Source organism: Papio anubis, chromosome 2, assembly GCF_008728515.1.
Source record: "Papio anubis isolate 15944 chromosome 2, Panubis1.0, whole genome shotgun sequence".
Taxonomy (NCBI): domain Eukaryota; kingdom Metazoa; phylum Chordata; class Mammalia; order Primates; family Cercopithecidae; genus Papio; species Papio anubis.
In genome coordinates, this window is record NC_044977.1 from 45920974 (window position 1) to 45939610 (window position 18637).

Here is an 18637-nt window from a genome sequence, read left to right on the forward strand (position 1 = left end):
AAAGTGGTGTAATGATAGCTCACTGCAGCCTCAAACTCCTGGCCTCAAGCAATCCTCCGATGTGCTGGGACTATAGGCGTGAGCCACTGCACCTGGCCGTCACAAGTGTACTTAAGTTGTAGTGAATCCATTCTGATCTCCTTAGATGCAGGGAATCGCCTACTCACCACCCCATTTCCCCACAGTCTAGTTATCCAGTAGCTGGCATAGAGAGGGGAGTCCCAGTCACGCTGGCTGCATAACAAAGATGCCAGAACTTAGTAGCTAAAACAATGACAATGTTTATTTTGCTCAAAAAACTTCCAATTGCATGGGGCTGGGAGGGGATAGTAGATTTCTGCTTTGCTCAGCATCAGCTGAGGTGATGCGAAGTCTGGGGGCTGACATTACCTAAGAGATTGCTCACTCACATGTCTGGGAATCGATGCTGATTGTGGGCTGAGACCTTAGCTGGGGTTTTTAGCCAGGACACCACACATGGCCCCTCCATGTGGCCATGGCTTTCTCACTCCACGGAGGCTGGTTTCCAAGGTCAAGATTCCCAAGAGAACACCAGGAGGAAGTCATATCACCTTTTATGGTCTAGCCTTGAAAGTCATGTAGCCTCTCTGAAATTGAGGCAATAATTAATAGCCTACCAACCCAAAAAAGTCCAGGACCAGATGGATTCACAGCCAAATTCTACCAGAGACACAAAGACGAGCTGGTACCATTACATCTGAAACTATTCCAATCAATAGAAAAAGAGGGAATCCTCCCTAACTCATTTTATGAGGCCAGCATCATCTTGATACTAAAGCCTGGCAGAGACACAACAAAAAAAAGACAATTTTAGGTCAATATCCCTGATGAAACATTGATGGGAAAATCCTCAATAAAATACTGGCAAACCAAATCCAGCAACACATCAAAAAGCTTATCCACCATGATCAAGTTGACTTCATCCCTGGGATGCAAGGCTGGTTCGTATACACAAATCAATAAACATAATCCATCACAGAAACAGAACCAACAACAAAAACCACATGATTATCTCAATAGATGCAGAAAAGGCCTTCGACAAAATTCAACAGCCTTCATGCTAAAAACTCTCAATAAACTTGGTATTGATGGAACGTATCTCAAATAATAAGAGCTATTTATGACAAACCCCCAGCCAATATCATGGGCACATGAATGGGCAAAAACTGGAAGCATTCCCTTTGAAAACTGGCACAAGACAAGGATGCCCTCTCTCACCACTCCTATTCAACATAGTGTTGGAAGTTCTGGCCAGGGCAATCAGGCAGGAGAAAGAAATAAAGGGTATTCAATTAGGAAATGAGGAAGTCAAATTGTCCCTGTTTGCAGATGACATGATTGTATATTTAGAAAACTCCATCGTCTCAGCCCAAAATCTCCTTAAGCTGATAAGCAATCACAAGCATTCCTATACACCATTAACAGACAAACAGAGAACCATATCATGAGTGAACTCCCATTCACAATTGCTACAAAGAGAATGAAATACCTAGGAATCCAACTTACAAGGGATGTGAAGGACCTCTTTAAGGAGAACTACAAACCACTGCTCAACAAAATAAAAGAGGACACAAACTAATGGAAGAATATTCCATGCTCATGGATAGGAAGAATCAATATCATGAAAATGGCCATATTGCCCAAAGTAATTTATAGATTCAATGCCATCCCCATCAAGCTACCAATGACTTTCTTCACAGAATTGGAAAAAACTACTTTAAAGTTCATATGGAACCAAAAAAGAGCCCATATAGCCAAGACAATCCTAAGCAAAAAGAACAAAGCAGGAGGCATCACGCTACCTGACTTCAAACTATACTACAAGGCTACAGTAACCAAAACAGCATGGTACTGGTACCAAAACAGATACATAGACCAATGGAACAGAACAGAAGCCTCAGAAATAACACTACACATCTACAACAATCTGATCTTTGACAAACCTGACAAAAACAAGAAACGGGGAAAGGATTCCCTATTTAATAAATGGTGCTGGAAAGCTGGCTAGCCATATGTAGAAAGCTGAAACTGGATCCCTTCCTTACACCTTATACAAAAATTAATTCAAGATGGATTAAAGGCTTACATGTTAGACCTAAAACCATAAAAACCCTAGAAGAAAACCTGGGCAATACCATTCAGCACATAGGCATGGGCAAAGACTTCATGACTAAAACACCAAAAGCAATGGCAACAAAAGCCAAAATAGACAAATAGGATCTAATTAAACTAAAGAGCTTCCACACAGCAAAAGAAACTACCATCAGAGTGAACAGGCAACCTACAGAATGGGAGAAAATTTTTGCAATGTACTCATATGACAAAGGGCTAATATCCAGAATCTACAAAGAACTTAAACAAATTTACAAGACAAAAACAAACAACCCCATCAAAAAGTGGGCAAAGGATATGAACAGACACTTCTCTAAAGAAGGCATCTATGCAGCCAACAGATGCATGAAAAAATGCTCATCATCACTGGCCATCAGAGAAATGCAAATCAAAATCACAATGAGATATCATCTCACACCAGTAAGACTGGCAATCATTAAAAAGTCAGGAAACAACAGATTCTGGAGAGGATGTGGAGAGATAGGAACGCTTTTACACTGTTGGTGGGAGTGTAAAATAGTTCAACCATTGTGGAAGACAGTGTGGCAATTCCACAAGGTAGTTACCTTTTGACCCAGCAATCCCATTACTGGGTATATACCCAAAGGATTATAAATCATGCTACTGTAAGGACACATGCACATGTATGTTTATTGTGGCACTATTTACAATAGCAAAGACTTGGAACCAACCCAAATGTCCATCAATGATAGACTGAATTAAGAAAATGTGGCACATATACACCATGGAATACTATGCAGCCATAAAAAAAAAAGATGAGTTCCTGCCCTTTGCAGGTGCATGGATGAAGCTGGAAACCATCATTCTCAGCAAACTATTACAAGGACAGAAAACCAAATACCACATGTTCTCACTCATAGGTGGGAATTGAACAATGAGATCACTTGGACACAGGGTGGGGAACATCACACACCAGGGCCTGTCAGGGGCTGGGGGACTGAGGGAGGGATAGCATTAGGAGAAATACCTAATGTAAATGATGAGTTGATGGGTGCAGCAAACCAACATGGCACATGCATACCTAGGTATCAAACCTGCACGTTGTGCACATGTACCCTAGAACTTAAAGTATAATAAAAAAGAAAAAAGAAAAGAAAAAGTCATGCAGCCTCCCTTCTGCCACCTTCTGTGTGTCGAGCCAGTTCCAAAGACCCACCCAGGATCAAGGGCATGGGAAACAGTCTGTGTCCTAATGGAGAGTAAAAAGTTTCTGAAAGAGCATGCAGGACTGGACATATTGCTTTGGCTATTTGTGGAAAACACTATCTGTCACAAACAGCTACAAAATACCTTCAACATTCCAGGGACAAACTTATTCCAAACTAGAATCCTGTACCCAGCTAATCTGTCAAGCAGGAGAACTTCTAGACATGACACTTCTCTAAAGTTTACCTCCTGCAATTCTCTTTCAGAAAGTTACTCAAAGAATGATCCACTAAAATATAAAAGTAAGTCAAGGAAGCAAAAGATACTTCCTTGCGTGAATCTAACACAAGGAGGGAGGGCAGGTGCAGGAGGGAGATCTGCAGGAAAACATACACATTTATGGCACTGATGGAATTCTCTGTGTGTTTGTTTGTTAGAAAATGACATCTGGCCGGGTGCAGTGGCTCAAACCTGTAATCCCAGCACTTTGAGAGGCCGAGGCAGGTGGATCACCTGAGGTCAGGAGTTCAAGATCAGTCTGGCCAACATAGTGAAACCTCATCTCCACTAAAAATACAAGAATCAGCCAGATGTGGTGGCAGGTGCCTGTAATCCCAGCTACTCTGGAGGCTGAGGCAGGAGAATCCCTTGAACCCGAGAAGCGGAGGTTGCAGTGAGCCAAGATTGCGCCATTGCACTTCAGCTTGGGCAAAAAGAGCAAAACTCTGTGCCCCTCATCAAAAAAGAAAAAGAAAAAGAAAATGATATCTACAGAGGTTGTAAGGATTAGTGACAATAATATACAGAAAAGAACAGATGATGATGACAATCAAATAAAATAGGACCCAGACACAGACCTATGTATCCATAGATGCTTAATATATGGCACCAATAAAAGTGCATACCAGAGGGCAAAGAATACACCTTTTTTTTTTTTTTTTTTTTGACATGGAATCTCACTTGTTGCCCAGGCTGGAGTGCAGTGGTGCAATCTTGGCTTACTGCAACCTCCACCTTTTGGATTCAAGCGATCCTCGTGCCTCAGCCTCCTAAGTAGCTGGGATTACAGGCATGTGCTGCCACGCCTGACTAATTTCTGTATTTTTTGTAGAGATGGGGTTTTGCCATGTTGGCCAGGCTGGTCACAAACTCCTGGCTTCAAGTCATCCACCCACCTCAGCCTCCCAAAGTGCTGGGATTACAGGCATGAACCACCTGGCCCCAGGATAAACTTTTTAATATATGATAGGCAATTGCTTATCCTAATGGAGAAAAAGTGAAATTAAGCTTCTGCCTCACACTGTGCACAAAAGTAATTTTCAAGTGAATTAAAGACCAAACTATAAAGGGGAAATTGATAAGGTTTTTGGAAAACGAAGATATGTATCTGACAAAGGACAAGTATCCGCAGGACATAAGGCACTCTTGCAAATTAGTAGGGCAAAGACAAATAACCTAATAGGAAGTGCACAAGACTTCAAGAGACATTTCAAAAAAGAGGAAAGCTGAAAGCCAATAAGCAGGTGGGAAGATGTTTGACCTTATTGTCAACAGGGACATGCAAATTAAAGCCACAATGAGATAGGACTCTCCCAAAAGACTGGCAAAAATTAAAAGGCTTGGCAATACAGAGTGTTGGCAAGGAAGCAGATACAAGTACCTGCTGGTGGAGTATAATAGGTACAACCAGTTTGGAAGACAGGATGGCGTTATCTAGTAACACTGAACACATGTACCTCTGATGACCCAGCAGGTCCACTCAAGAGTGTGTGCCCAAGAAAAATCCTTCTTTCTGTGCATCAGGAGACATATACACAATTGGTTTTAGAAGCATTGTTTTTAAAAAGGAAAAAACTGGACACAAGCCAATGTCATCAACAGTAAAAGGAACAAATAAATTTTGCTGTATTAGTACAATGCAATCCTACTATGCAGCAATAATGAAGGATCAGCCCCAGGCACAGGCATCAGCGTGGATGGATTTCACAACCCTGAGCAGAAGCAGCCAGTCCCTGGAGAGTAAGGGCAAATGATTCCATTCCATGAAGGTTCACCAGTAAGAAAAGCCAAGCAAGTTGCTGTTGAAGAATATGTACATGGAGGGGGACGTGGTGGCTCATAAAGGGGAACGTCCAGCTTTTACCACCTTCATTGTTGTATCATTGGGATTTTTTACACCCACAATGTATTCATGCATTTCTTGTCTATTTTTGCAAACAGCATTTTGGAGAGTCGGTGAATCTATGTTTGGGTTTGCAGTTGGTTCACATTGGGGTTGGGTGAAAGCTTGTTGCTATAGGCCGGGCGCAGTGGCTCACGCCTGTAATCCCAGCACTTTAGGAGGCTGAAGCGGGCGGATCATGAGGTCAGGAGATCAAGACCATCCTGGCTAACATTGTGAAACCCCATCTCTACCAAAAAAATACAAAATAAAATTAGCCGGGCAAAGTGATGGGCACCTGTAGTCCCAGCTACTTGGGAGACTGAGGTAGGAGAATGGCGTGAACCCGGGAGACGGAGCTTGCAGTGAGCCGAGATGGGGCCACTGCACTCCAGCCTGGGTGACAGAGAGAGACTCGTCTCCAAAAGAAAAAATAAAAAAGAAAGTATGTTGTTATAAGTTTACCAGGTGCTCTAATAAGCATCCAGTTAGTAACGGGTTTTACACTAAAGACCTTATTAGAGTTGGGGTGGACACCTTGGGTTAGGGTTTGGGGAAGATTGGGTTCAAAATGTGAGCCTGAGTCAGGATTTGGAATAAATTTGGATCTGATGAAGCCAAGGCTAGGGTGGGGCTGGATTTGAAGTCGGATGTGGTTGTGGGGTGGGGGGCACTCCTGTAATCCCAGCCCCTTGGGACTTGCCAAGGTGAGAGGATCGCTTGAGCTCAGGAATTCAAGACCGGCCTGGACAACATAGCAAGACCCTGTCTCTACAGAAAAAAATACAAAAATTAGCCAGATGTGGTGGCATGCCTGTTGTGGCTACTTAGGAGGCTGAGGTAGGACAATCGCTTGAGTCATGGAGGTTAAAGCTTCAGTGAGCCGAGATCACACTACTGCACTCCAGCCTGAGCCACAGAGCAAGATCCTGTCTCAAACAAAAAGAAACAAAACAAAACTCAATTATGCATAAAATCAGGCTGAAGGTTTGAAATCAGGCAGGGTTAGAAGTGTTAGGGTGGTCCAGGCGTGGTGGCTCAAGCCTGTAATCCCAGCACTTTGGAAGGCCAAGGCAGGCGGATCACCTGAGGTCAGGAGTTCAAGACCAGCCTGGCCAATATGGTTAAACCCAGTCTCTACTAAAAATACAAAAATTAGCTGGACGCGGTGGCGGGCGCCTGTCGTCCCAGCTACTCAGGAGGCTGAGGCTGGCGAATCGCTTGAACCTGGGAGGCGCCGGTTGCACTCCAGCCTGGGGACAGAGCGAGACTTTGCCAAAAAAAAAAAAAAAAGTGTTAGCATTTTGGCAGAGGGGCTCTGTAGGCTTGGAGGTCCTGCCCAAAATATCTCTGTGGATTCCTGTAGCAACTCAAGGAAGGGACACTGGGGCCTGGGGAGGGGTCTTTGGCCCCTTCGGCGCCCCGCCTGCGAGCTAGGAACTGTGGGGACTCGCAGCGGGCGAGCGAGCCCAGGTCGCGGCAGCGCTGTCTGCGCGGTCGTCTTGACGCCTGACCAGGGCCAGTTTTCAACTTGTTTACAAGCCTGCGTCACCGGGAACCTTTCACCGCCGCCTGGGACAAAAGGTTCCTCTTTTGTAAGTGCCTTCTGGGCAGAAAGGGCATTCGCCGACCAGCGCACTGGCCGGTGCAGGGCGCCACGCCGTGGCGGATGCGGACAGCGCGCAGCCCGTTCGCCCGTCTGCCCCCTAGCGCCCCGCTCTTCCCGCCGCGCGCGTCATCTGCGCATAGCCTCGGCCACCAGCCTCCTTTACGTAGTCCACCCACCCACAGCGTCCTGCCGTCCTCGCCCCGCCCACCCACAGGCTCCCCGCAGTCCGCGCCTGGTCCACCCACGCACTCATCTGCGCGTGGCTCAGACAGACATGCACTGTCCACTCCCTCCACAGGAATTTCATCCTTTCATGGAAACAACTTATCCTCCCGTCCACTCTCCATTCCCCATCCACTGTCCATTGACTCATTTAACAAATTATCTAATGAACACCTTCCGGGTGCTCCGGTTGCGGTCAGAGTGTCACAGGACAAGACCAGCCTGGCCAATATGGTTAAACCCAGTCTCTATTAAAAATACAAAATTTAACTGGACTCGGTGGCGGGCGCCTATAGTCCCAGCTACTCAGGAGGCTGCCCTCTGGGACCTGCAAGATAGCAGAGGAGACACCAGCAGAAGTCCTCGTGAAGTGACCATGGCTCTGGGGGCACAAAGAGGACATATCAGCCCACACTTGGGCGCAGGGGTGGTGGGGTTGGGGCTGAGACGGAAAGACTAACTGGGGAAGAGATGGAAAGAGGACAAGGTCGAGGCCCTTAGCAGGGGCTTGGCAGAGGGAAAGTCCTGGAAACTAAGTGGGCTCCAGGCGGAGGGCACCGAGGAGCCCCGGGAGGAGAGGCCAGACCCGAAAGTCCTCGTCAGCAGCGCGACAGAGCGCGGGCATCACCCGGGAGTCACGGTGCCCCCAGGGATTTCTTCTACTTTTCACTGTTTGTTATTATAGAAGTAATACATGTCTACAACTTCATCGTAAAGAAAAATGAGAGCGAGCAATAGGAAAAAAATAATCAGCCATAATCCCGCCTCGCAGATATAGTTTTCGGTGTATGTGCACATATGGGGTTTCCCCAGGCATCCGCGGAAGAGCGGCGCTCCTGGGCTAGATGAGGGGGGAACCCAGAGCGAGCTGCCTGCCTCAGGGCTTGCAGACACCTGGGTGGGGATGTCATGGAGTGGGTGCTCTGACCAAGCCAGAATCCATTCAGATCACCCCATCCCCTTCCTAACACAACGGATGCCGTCCAGGCACCCGCCCTATGGCCCCGGGATGGGGCCTCCCACAGAGTCCCCAGCTTCCACCCCTGGCAGCGATTGGTTTAGACATGCAGTTTTTTGGCTAAGATATGAGGAGAGGTGTACTGAGGAGCTTCTCATGAGAAATTTCCTTGTAAGTCATTTCTGGTGAAGCTTTCTGTTTCTTGAAGCAAAATACAACCTAAATGATGTCTGAAACTAGTGTAAAGATGACCTTCCCTGGGCTCTTGGGCTAAATCACACCCTCCTGGGGAGCACACCTAACGCTCACATCTCCTGCCCTTCCTCCTGTGTCTGGATCCCATCCCAGCCTCCTCAGCACCATGGTCCCTCCAGCTTGCCTTCTGCCTCCATACACCCTCTCCCTCTGTGTGTGTGTCTCTTTCATTTCCTGTATGCCCACAACCTGGTCTAGTTTCAGCCCCTCTTCCCGGTTGACCACAGTCCCCTAACCACCTGGGACCTGCACCCCCCTCCCCCACCGCCTGTGGAGACCATGCCCAGGAGCACATCCAGGACCCAGGCCAGTGCCATGCACCTTTCTCACCCCCCATGCTGCATGCCCCAGCATCCTGCCCTCTGAACTGGGGTTCTGGCTTTAATGACCTAGCCTCCACCAGAGCTGCGGGGAAGACCAGGGTCATTTCCCCAGTCCCACTGTGGGTCTGCACACCCATAAGAGAGCAAGATGGAGCCACTGCCAGGACCCTCGAAAGTGCTGTCCAGGGCACTTTCTCCTCTTCCTCATCACCCATCCATCTCAGTCCCCCAGAAGGTACTGAAACTGCTCACACCAAGGTCAACCAATTTGTTGGCAAATCCAATGAACACTCTTCAGTCCCTCTCGCTTGGCCACTCAAGAGCACTGGGCAATGTGGACCCCTTTCTTCTTCTCCTTTTGAACATATTTATTGAGATATAATTTACATGTCTAAACTTCACCAATTTAAAGTGCATTTACTATATTCAGAGTAAATCTAATGTTCATCATAGTCTAATTTTAGAACATTTTGATCACCCTAAAGAGCAAAATCCCATCTCCATTAGCCACCACTGCCCATTTGCCTGTTTCCCCAATTCCATCTAGGCGCCTCCATAGGATATGTGGTCTCTTGTGACCACATATGAGCCTAGTCTTACTCTGGGCTCCAAGACCTTTTTTTTGTTTTATTCCACTAGCACTGTTTCTCTGACACTGTGGTCAAATGTGATATGCCTGGGATGTGGATGCCAAAAGTCATCCCTGTTTTTTTCCAGACTCCAATCACATTATCTGTCCATCTGAGCTGGCAGGAAAGCAATCTGATTAATGTGATTGCTCACAAAATATAAAAAGCATGCCAAGCTAGAGCACCTGGCACTGGGTGGGGACACATGCCCAGAGAGGGAGGGGGGATGGGGCTTCAGACACTCTTTAAGGACTTTGCAGCTTTCCCCTGAAACACGGTAGACAAAGTCCTGCCGGTCACAACCCATGCAGGGGATCCTAGGGCAGTGTAAGTAGTGCAAAGAGCTCATATCACTGTCCTCCCCGTGGAAAGCCCTTGACTCACCATGAAGCACGGTAGACATGGCTGTCATTCTCCATATCCTACCACCTCTCAGCAAAAGGAAAACCCACAAGTGAGAGATCTGGGCATCTAAGGCATTTTACCTTGAAGGTGACCCTCCAATTCTCCCTGGCCTGCTGTGCTGCAGAACAACAGTGAGACCAGGTGCTACAGAAAAGAAACACGAGCTGCTCTCTCAGGCTTTGTCATTCTGGTAGACCTCTGAATACCCTGTCTGGGTACAGGACAACCCTTGATCCCCCTGGTTTCTGAGTCCCTCCTCCCACGGCAGAAGCCAGAGATCTTGTGTGGAAGGCCCAAGGTGCAAGCAGGTGATCCAGGTGCTGCCTGCCAGTCAGGAGTACAAAGCCGACTTCAGATCACAGCATGGTCTCTGCCGGAACGCGCCTGCCATGGCTTTGGGCTCCGCTCCAGGCTACAACATCTCCCAGCCTGATTCCCTGTTGTCCTACGGAGTCTGGGGGCACCCCCATGTCCTTTTCTCCTTTAACTGGCTATAGTTGCTTTCTGTTGTTTATTCCCAAGGGCCCAGACTGATACACCTTGTTTGAGGAGGAAAATACGAAATCAGAAATACAAATTTCTCCTTTAAGAAGACTGTTAGCTTTCCCAAAGTGTTCGATTATGAACATTTTCAAGCTTCAAACATACAGAAATGTTGGAAGACTTTTGAAGCAGACACTCACATGCCCGCTGCCTGGGCTGGCCAGCTCACAGGCCACTACAATTCACCACACAGCCAGCCAGCCGCCATCGCTCCACCAATCACCTACCTGATTTTTAAAATTAGCTTTCAATCAGCAAATGGTATTTTTAGTTAGATCTGTTAGGCTAAGACTAAAAGTTCCAAATCAGGTCACGTTTTCTAGGTGGTTTTCTTTCTAACCTTGTAAGCTACCAAGAGCAAAAACAAAGGCCAGAACACACAAACTGACTAGAGAACTTGCCTTTATTATGAAATACACCTTTGGACTTGTGGGGTTTTTTTTTCCCCAAAGCTTGTGCATCACTGTCTGGGATAACTGCATAAAATGGTAGGACGATTCCTGGCGAGAGGCAGTGTGTTCTAGGTAAGAGCAGAGCTGCAATCCACTGCCTCATTGTGTCCCTGCTCTGTCCACACGGCAACTCATGCAAAGGTAGGGTGATCATATGGGTGAAATGGGTGGATTGGTGTCAAGCGCGTGGAACAGCAACTGGCACATAGAAAACACTCTGTAGGGTTCATGGGGAGATTCACGACAGTTCATAAACGGATCTGTTGAGAACAATGAATGGGCAGGAGCCTGGGTACCTTTGTTCTCTTTGGGTCACTTATGTTCTAGCTTCCTAAAAGCCTCATTAGAACACCTTGTGTTTAGATAAACCATTTCAAAAACATTTGCTTTTCTACTTGAGTCACCAGTTCATGAAGTGCTTCTTGTGGTCTGCTGAAACCTAAATCGGAGGCACAGCTTTTTGATCTGCTTTGATGGTTTGTAGGGAGATAAGGCTGCAGAGCTAGGCTGGGGCCGGGTCATTGAGGTCTTTGAATGTCAGTGTAAGGAGCCTCTCTCCTAAGGGTAAAGGGACTACTTGTCTTTCAGCATATTTGACACTAGCAGCTGTAACAAACACACACGTGCACACATGCACACACACACACTACACGTGCACATATGTGCACATGCACAAATCACTTATGTGGCTTAACACAATACCACGTTCTTCCTCCCTTGTGCAACGCCCACTGTGGATACTGCAAGTTGGGACACTATTCTACCAGCAAAGATTCAGGGATCCCTGCTCCTTCCATCTTGCTAGCTCCCCCTCACTCCCACCCCTAGCTCCAGTGGAGTTCCTGTTGTGGATGTGGTCTTCCCACCCACTACACCGGCCTTAGGCAGAGCCTGGCACAGCTGGGATCTTCACTGGGACGACATTGCTGGGCTGCAGACTGCTCCAGAGTCCCTCCAGAAACCCGTAAATGTCCCCAAAAAGATGAGTCCCTGACTGTGCTCTCAGCTCCAAGTAGCCTTTGTCAATCTCTCAATCCCCATAGATACTGGGAAAATCTAGGAATATGTTCAGAACTCAAAGAGGGGTCTCCTGCTGCTGCTTTTTGTGGGGAGGCAGGATCCCTGAGCCGGGGGACCAGACACCCAGGTGCCCCTGGCTGCAAGCAGCTGGTGGATCTGGACACCCAAAACTTGCCCTGGTCTGCATGGCCTCATCCTCTCGCTTGTCCCACTATGATGGGTCTAGCTCGCTCGGTAGAGCAGTGGCTTTCCAACCCTAGCCAGCACTGGGGTATCACGTGGACTTGTCAGGACACAGATTGCTGGGCTCCACCCCGAGTTTCTGATTCTGGGGTGAGGACTGAAAACTTGCTTTTCTAACGAGTTTTTTGATGCCCCTCGAGAAAGTGCGATCCCTCCCCAGGAAAGAACCAGGGCTATTTTTGTTCCAAAAGCATCCATTCTGGGCGCCCTCTTCAGCGCTTGGCACCTGGTGAATAAATCAATCAGGATGAAAGAAAGGAGCCGGCCCAAGTGCAGAGTGATGAATGAACCTCAGAGGAAGAAACCCGCGTTCACCAGGCCCCGGGCTTGGGCCAGGCGCTGTCCTGGCGGCGTCAGGGTGGACATCTTCCCGGGAGCTCGGACCCAGCAGCTGTGCCCCGCGCCCTGCCTGTCCAGCGGCCCGCAGGCCCAGCCCTCACGCGCCCAGCCTCCACGGCCTTTGTGGCGTCACAACCAGCCTGAAGAATGGTTGCCTTGGAGACGTAAACCCAAGAGCCCTGCTCCTGGAGCTGAGAACTGCAGCGCGGAGGCTTCGGAGTGAGCCCAGGCAGTTGGGGCCGGTGGGTGCGCGCGGGGCCGGGGTAGGCAGGGCGCGCGGGGTCCGTGAGGGCGCGTGGGGGCGGCGGCAGAGGTGCGAAACCAGGGCCCGAGGGGCGCGCGTGGCCGGGAGCGGACCTCTCACGCGCCCCTTGCAAGGCGCCTTGCAAGGCCCCCCGCCCTCTGCTCGCATGACACTTGCTTGAAACACAACCATCTACCATCCACCCCATCTGTCCTACCACACACCCCATCTGTCCTACCATCCTTGTGCACCTTGCTGTGTGGCCCGGGGCCTGGCAGAGCGCAGGTGTTAGGAGGAGACCCTGCGAACCCCAGGCTCACCCAATAGGGGGATGTAGCAGGAATGCGGCGGGAATGGCACAAGCCTAGAGCCCTGGGCCCCTTCCAGAGGCAGCTCCTCCTGACTGTGACTTTGGACACCTCGCTGAATCTCTGCTTCCTCCCCTGCAAAAATGAAAATTCATTCAACGGATGAAGTTAAGGCGTGCCAAGGGTATGTCAGGAGCTTGGATGAGCAGAAAAGACCCCCTGTTCTCATGGAGCTCACATTTTAGGGGGAAATAGACAATGAACAGATTTTTCAAGTGATAATCAGATAGTGGGAATTGCACAGAAGAAAATAAAGGCCACACCGGGGTGGGGAGGAAGAAACCACTTTGGATGGGATGGTGAGAGGTCTCTCTAAAGAGGTGACATTTGAGCTCGGAATTGAAGAGAGGGGAGCCCACTACCCCCATCTGGGTATGGGAGAATATTTTTTTAGCTGAGGAGGCCGAAAATGCAAACCCTCGAGGCCAAGACTGATGTGTTCTAAGCACTGAAAAAGTAGGCAGCTAGAGCCACGTCCAGGAGAGAAAAGTGGACCCTCGGGTGGGAGAGGCAGGGAGCAGGCAGGTGTCCCCATACGGCGAGCCCTCAACAAATGCCGGTGGCTGTCAGCCACCCAGGGGAAGGGAGCTCTGGGCTTAGGGACCACCAGACTTAAGCACTGTGTCACTCCCCAGGTGAGGATCTCCTTTAGAAGAGGAGAAGCCTTGCATCAACCTCTTGGGCCTTAGCCAAGATGTCTGAGACACTGTCCAATATAGTCTCCAAGAACATGACCAATGACAGTAAGTACTGGGCCAGGGTGGGCACTCTCAGAGGTCAGGGGCAGCCTCGGAACCTTTCCAGCTCCCTCACGGGTTAAGGTGGCTGTAAGCCAAGCACTAGGCAGGAGTCATAGATCTGCCCATTTCCCTTGAGACAATGCATGTGGGTTCCCTGCAGCTGCTGTAACAAAGCACCACCACAAACTGGGGGGCTGAAGCCACAGACATTTGTTTTCTCAAGCTCTGGGGGCTGGATGTCTGAGATCAAGTGCCCACAAGGCCAGGTCCCTGCGAGGGCTCTGACCGAAAACCCATTCCAGGCCTCTCTCCCGGCTTCCGCTGCTTTGCAGGCAATCCTTGGTGCTCTTTGGCTTGTAGAAGCATCACTCCCATCTCAGCCTTCCTGCCCAGGTGGTATTCTGCCTGTGCGTGTCTGTGTCCAAATTTCCCCATTTTACAGGGACCCCATCACATTGGATTGGAGGCCCACCCTGCTCCAGAATGGCCTCAGCTTAGTGAATTACAGCTGCAAAGACCTTATTTCCAAACAAGGTCACATTCTGAGACAGCGGGGGTTGGGACTTCAACATATGAATTGGGATGACACAATTCAACCCACAACAGACCATGAGGAAGGTGTCACCGTGAAGGTGAGCTTCTCTCAGCACCCCTCTGACCACAAATGCCAGGCTGGGCTCCAAGGAGGTGGTCAGCTGGCACTCTTCCCTGGATGGAACTTGCCTGCCCTGGGGAATTACATGCATTTGCCAGGATCTCACACAGGGTGGCGCTGAGGGAGGCTGCCCAGGCCCACCTGGGGCCCTTCAGCTTTTCTGTTGGAATTTAATTTGGTTTTGACCAGGCATAGTATTTCGTGGCTCAAAATTCAAAAGTGTGTAAAAGCCCCTCATTGTGAAAAGCCCCTCCCACCCTGTCAAAGGCACCCAGTGCCCTCTCCTTAGAGGTAGCCAGTGTCACCTGTCTCTTCTAGGCTACCAGCTCAGTGCACGTACAGGAAATGTGTGTAGATGGGGTTTGTTCTTTTCTTACACAGAGACCACACAATGAAAACCCTGTCTGCACCTTAATTTTTAAAATTAACCCATACATTGTGGAGACTGTTCCTTATCAATACATCAAGAATTCCCTTATACTTTTTGTGCTTTTGAGCAGAATAGTAATCTTTTAGTATGGCTCTATCATAATTTATTAACCAATTCCCTGTTCATATGGGTGATTAGCTTGTTTCAGAAAGTGTGCTGCTATAAACAGTGACCTCCACCATTACACTTATGCATGCACATGCTCTCTCGTTCTCTTTTTTTTGCTCCAGAGTAAATTTTAAAATGAAAAAAGGCTGGAATAGGGTTTAAAAAAAAAAAGGCTTTAAAATGTTTATAGATAACAAATTAACTCTCAGTATGCCCATAAAACAATGCAGATAATTATGCTACCACAAGACAGTTGAAAGACATGTAAACTATATTAATTTGTTTATTTGTATGAGGGGGAGTGCCTACCTGGGGTACCCTGTGACCCTGTGGCATTGGTAGTCCCTCGAGATTGATTGGGGGCCTGTGCATTTGTGAGAAAACCATGCCAGACAGGCAGAGCCAGGATTGGCACCCAGGGCCGGGGGTCTCAGATTTGGGTGGGTCAGGGAGTTTGGCATGGGCAGTGCAGGGGACCTGGCCAGGGGGTCCAGTCTGGAAGACTGCTGAGCTCTGTGTCCTGGGGTCAGCTGCAGGAGCTGGGACAAAGGTAGGGCAGAATGACACTGAACCACCTGGGGTGAGAGGTTTGGGCATGCTGAGCCAAGTACAGATAGGACCCCAGCCTTAGCCAGAGGGCCCAGGGCAGGGGCCTGGAGGGCAAGTGGGGAAAGGGCATTATAGGTGGCCAGCCAGGCCCAAAGGCCCTGAGGTGGGAGAGGGCGTGGCGTGTTCAAGGGAGAGACAGGAGGCCAACATGGGCCAACTGGGTAGGGCCTGTGGCCCAGGAGGACTATTGGCCTCTGCCCAGATGACGGGAAGGATTTAAGAGGGAGACTGTTCAGTGTCTAGCTTTACGACTTTTGTGATAAAAGCCAGCAGAGGGGCTGGTTTGGCCACAGCCTCTCTTGAGACCTTGAGCAAGGCCTCGCCCCTGAAGCAGAGGATGGAGGGCACCTAATGGAAACCCTGGCCAGGCTGAAGAGTCAGGGAAAGCCAGAGTGGACCACAGGCCTCCCCGCCGGCGGGGGGGAGTGGTGGGGCCGCAGGAGTGCCCAGAGCTCTGGCCCTGTACCCTCAGCTCCCAGCCCAGTGAGGGGCCAGTTCCAGGAGAGGGGCCTGCAGCTGGTCCCTCTGGGCCAGAACCCTGCCCGTGCCTCACTGTGGGGAGTTTGTTCCTTGAGCAGCCAAATATATTTCCCAAGACACCAGGCTCCAGGTACAAGACTCCAGGAGGAGCGGGTTGGGAGAGGCTTGGCCCTGCTGAAGGAGCCGTGCTCACACACATCAGATCAGGATGCCCTGCAGGCTCCTGCTGCTGCTTCTCAAGTCCACGTCCCCCACAATGGGAGCATTCAGGAAGGGCATGGGATCTAGAGAGGTTGTTAAACCCAGATGGCCAGGCCGTCCCCCTGCCAGTTCTGGCTATGAGGGATGCAAAGGGCTGGAGGCAGGAGTTTAATTTGGCAGTGTGGAGAAACATGGTCTTCAGTAATCTAACCTTCATCTTGGGACATCCGAAGCCTGGCCTGGTGGCCTGGTGGGCAGAGTGGGCCGTCCACACATGCAGGCCGCACCACGCCACGCAGGGACCCACAGTCATTTCACTAATATTTATGGAGCACCTACCGTGTGTCAGGCACTGTGCTGGGCTGGGGCACAGAGGACCATGAGACGGGGGCACCTGCTCTCTGAGCATTTAGGAGAGTGCAGCAAACAGCTCTCACCTTCACTGGCTCCATCCATTCCTGCAGCCCTGGCCAGGCCAGGCCTGCTTCACTCCCACTCAGTATCTTAGCGCTGCTGTGTCCTCCACAGGGAATGCTCTTCCGGATTTTCCTGGGACTGCCTCCCTCATGCCCCACAGGAGCTCACTTAGATGTCAGCTCCACAGGGGGGCCTCCCCTAAACAAGGTAAAACGCAGTGCCCCGCCTGCCCTACGTCCCTCATTGCTGTTCCCTGTTTCATTTTCTCAGTGACACGTTCTACCCTCTGGCCTCTTGACCCTTCCTCACTTATGTTGCTTACTGTCTCACTCCCATCCAGCAGGGGCATTTGTGCCCCCAGAGCCTGGCACATCACAGACCTCAGTCAAAACCTGTTAGCCTACAAGCTCTCCCTCTAAGATCAGTAGCAAAACAGTGAAGCCCACGTTCACCACTACTGTTCAACATTGCACTGGAAGATCTAGCCAGGGTCATTAGGCAAGAAAAAGAAAAAAAGAAGTAAAACATCCAGATTGAAAAGGAGGTAGTAAAACTATTCACAGATGACACAATCCTATATATAGAAAATCTCAAAGAATCCACAAGAAAGTTACTAGAGTAAATGAATGAACTCAGCAAAGTTGCAGGTTACAAGACCAACACAGAAAAACCAGTTTGTCTCTGTTCACCAGCAATGAACAGCCCATAAAGGAAATGGAGCAAGCAACTCATTGACAACAGGGGTGACGTCATGGCGTCATGGCAGAGTAGGAAGCTCCAGAAATCCCTCCCCTGAAACAATTGTGCTGGTGTGAATTATCAGAAGCAACTATTCTGAAACTCTGGAGTTTAGTGAAATGCTTGCAGCTTGCAGGGAAGATCTTGATGAGGAGGCTGGGACATTTTAGTGAATTTTTAGCATTTTCTGGAGTGGCTGTACCAGCCTCCAGCCTGCAGCAGGCAGCAGGGAGAAGGTGGCCTGCGTTCTTGGTACAGCTTGCTAGTGCCAGGGTGGGAAATAAGGATCTTGTCCTCCAAAAATCAGGCTGTGTGCTTGATTGCTGACCATGGCTTGCTTCTGAGGGGCCCACTCAGTGGCTGACCATTGTTCCAACTCCACAGGCTAAAGCAACCTCCTGGCCCTGTTGGTCAAGGGCTGTCCTTCCCCACCCCCTCCACCCTCAAGAGAGCTAGACTTTTATCTGAGATTAGCTCACATTTAGAAATCTTTGACAAATGATTAATATCAAGAATATAGAAAGAAATCCTAACACTCAACAACAACAACAAAAAGCAAACAACCCAATTCAAAACTGGGCAAAGGACTTGAATGATAATTCTCAAAAGATGATATGTAAATGACCTACAAGCAGGAGAAAAGATACTCAACATCATCAGTCATTAAGGGAATGCGAATCAAAACCAAAATGAGACCTAGCCTCACACCCATTAGGATGGCTACTATCAAAAAATAAAAACAAAAATAACAGGTGTTGGCGAGGATGTGGAGAAAATGAAACCCTTTTACATGTTGGTGAAAGTGTAAAATGATTCAGCCACTGAGAAAAATAGGCAGTTCCTCAAAAATGTAAACATTATTAACATGTGATCCAGCAATTCTACTGCTAGATATGTACCTAAAAGAACGGAAAGCAGGAATTCAGCTATTAGCACACGCATGTTCACAGCAGCATTATTCACAAGAGCCAAGTGGTGGAAGCTGCCTGAGTATCCATCGGTGGAGGAACAGATACAGAAAATGTGGTCCATCCGTGCAGAGGAGCGCTATTCAGCCTCAAAAGGGAAGGGAATTCTGATACATGCTACAACACAAATGAGCCTGGGAAACCTTATACTGGGTAAAATTAGCCAGACACGAAAAGACAAATACTGTATGATTCCGCTCATATAAGTGAGTGGAGCAGT

General features: G+C 49.0%; 1 protein-coding gene across 5 annotated transcripts in view; it reads left to right on the forward strand.

Moving 5' to 3' along the window:
* Window positions 1-12605: 12605 nt before the first annotated feature.
* The window catches only part of CFAP100 (cilia and flagella associated protein 100), a 41184-nt gene continuing 35152 nt past the window's right edge, over window positions 12606-18637 (forward strand). For 2 of the 5 annotated variants that reach the window (XM_009200158.4, XM_003894050.5), the window contains exons 1-2: window positions 12787-13195; window positions 13707-13814. In XM_009200158.4, coding sequence (XP_009198422.2) covers window positions 13766-13814 — 49 coding nt within the window. In that variant the 5' untranslated portion in view covers window positions 12787-13195; window positions 13707-13765. Of the gene's footprint in view, window positions 12702-12784; window positions 13196-13706; window positions 13815-18637 lie in introns of those variants that run through there. The other 3 variants (XM_017955223.3, XM_017955221.3, XM_017955222.3) reach the window with 3 other exon arrangements.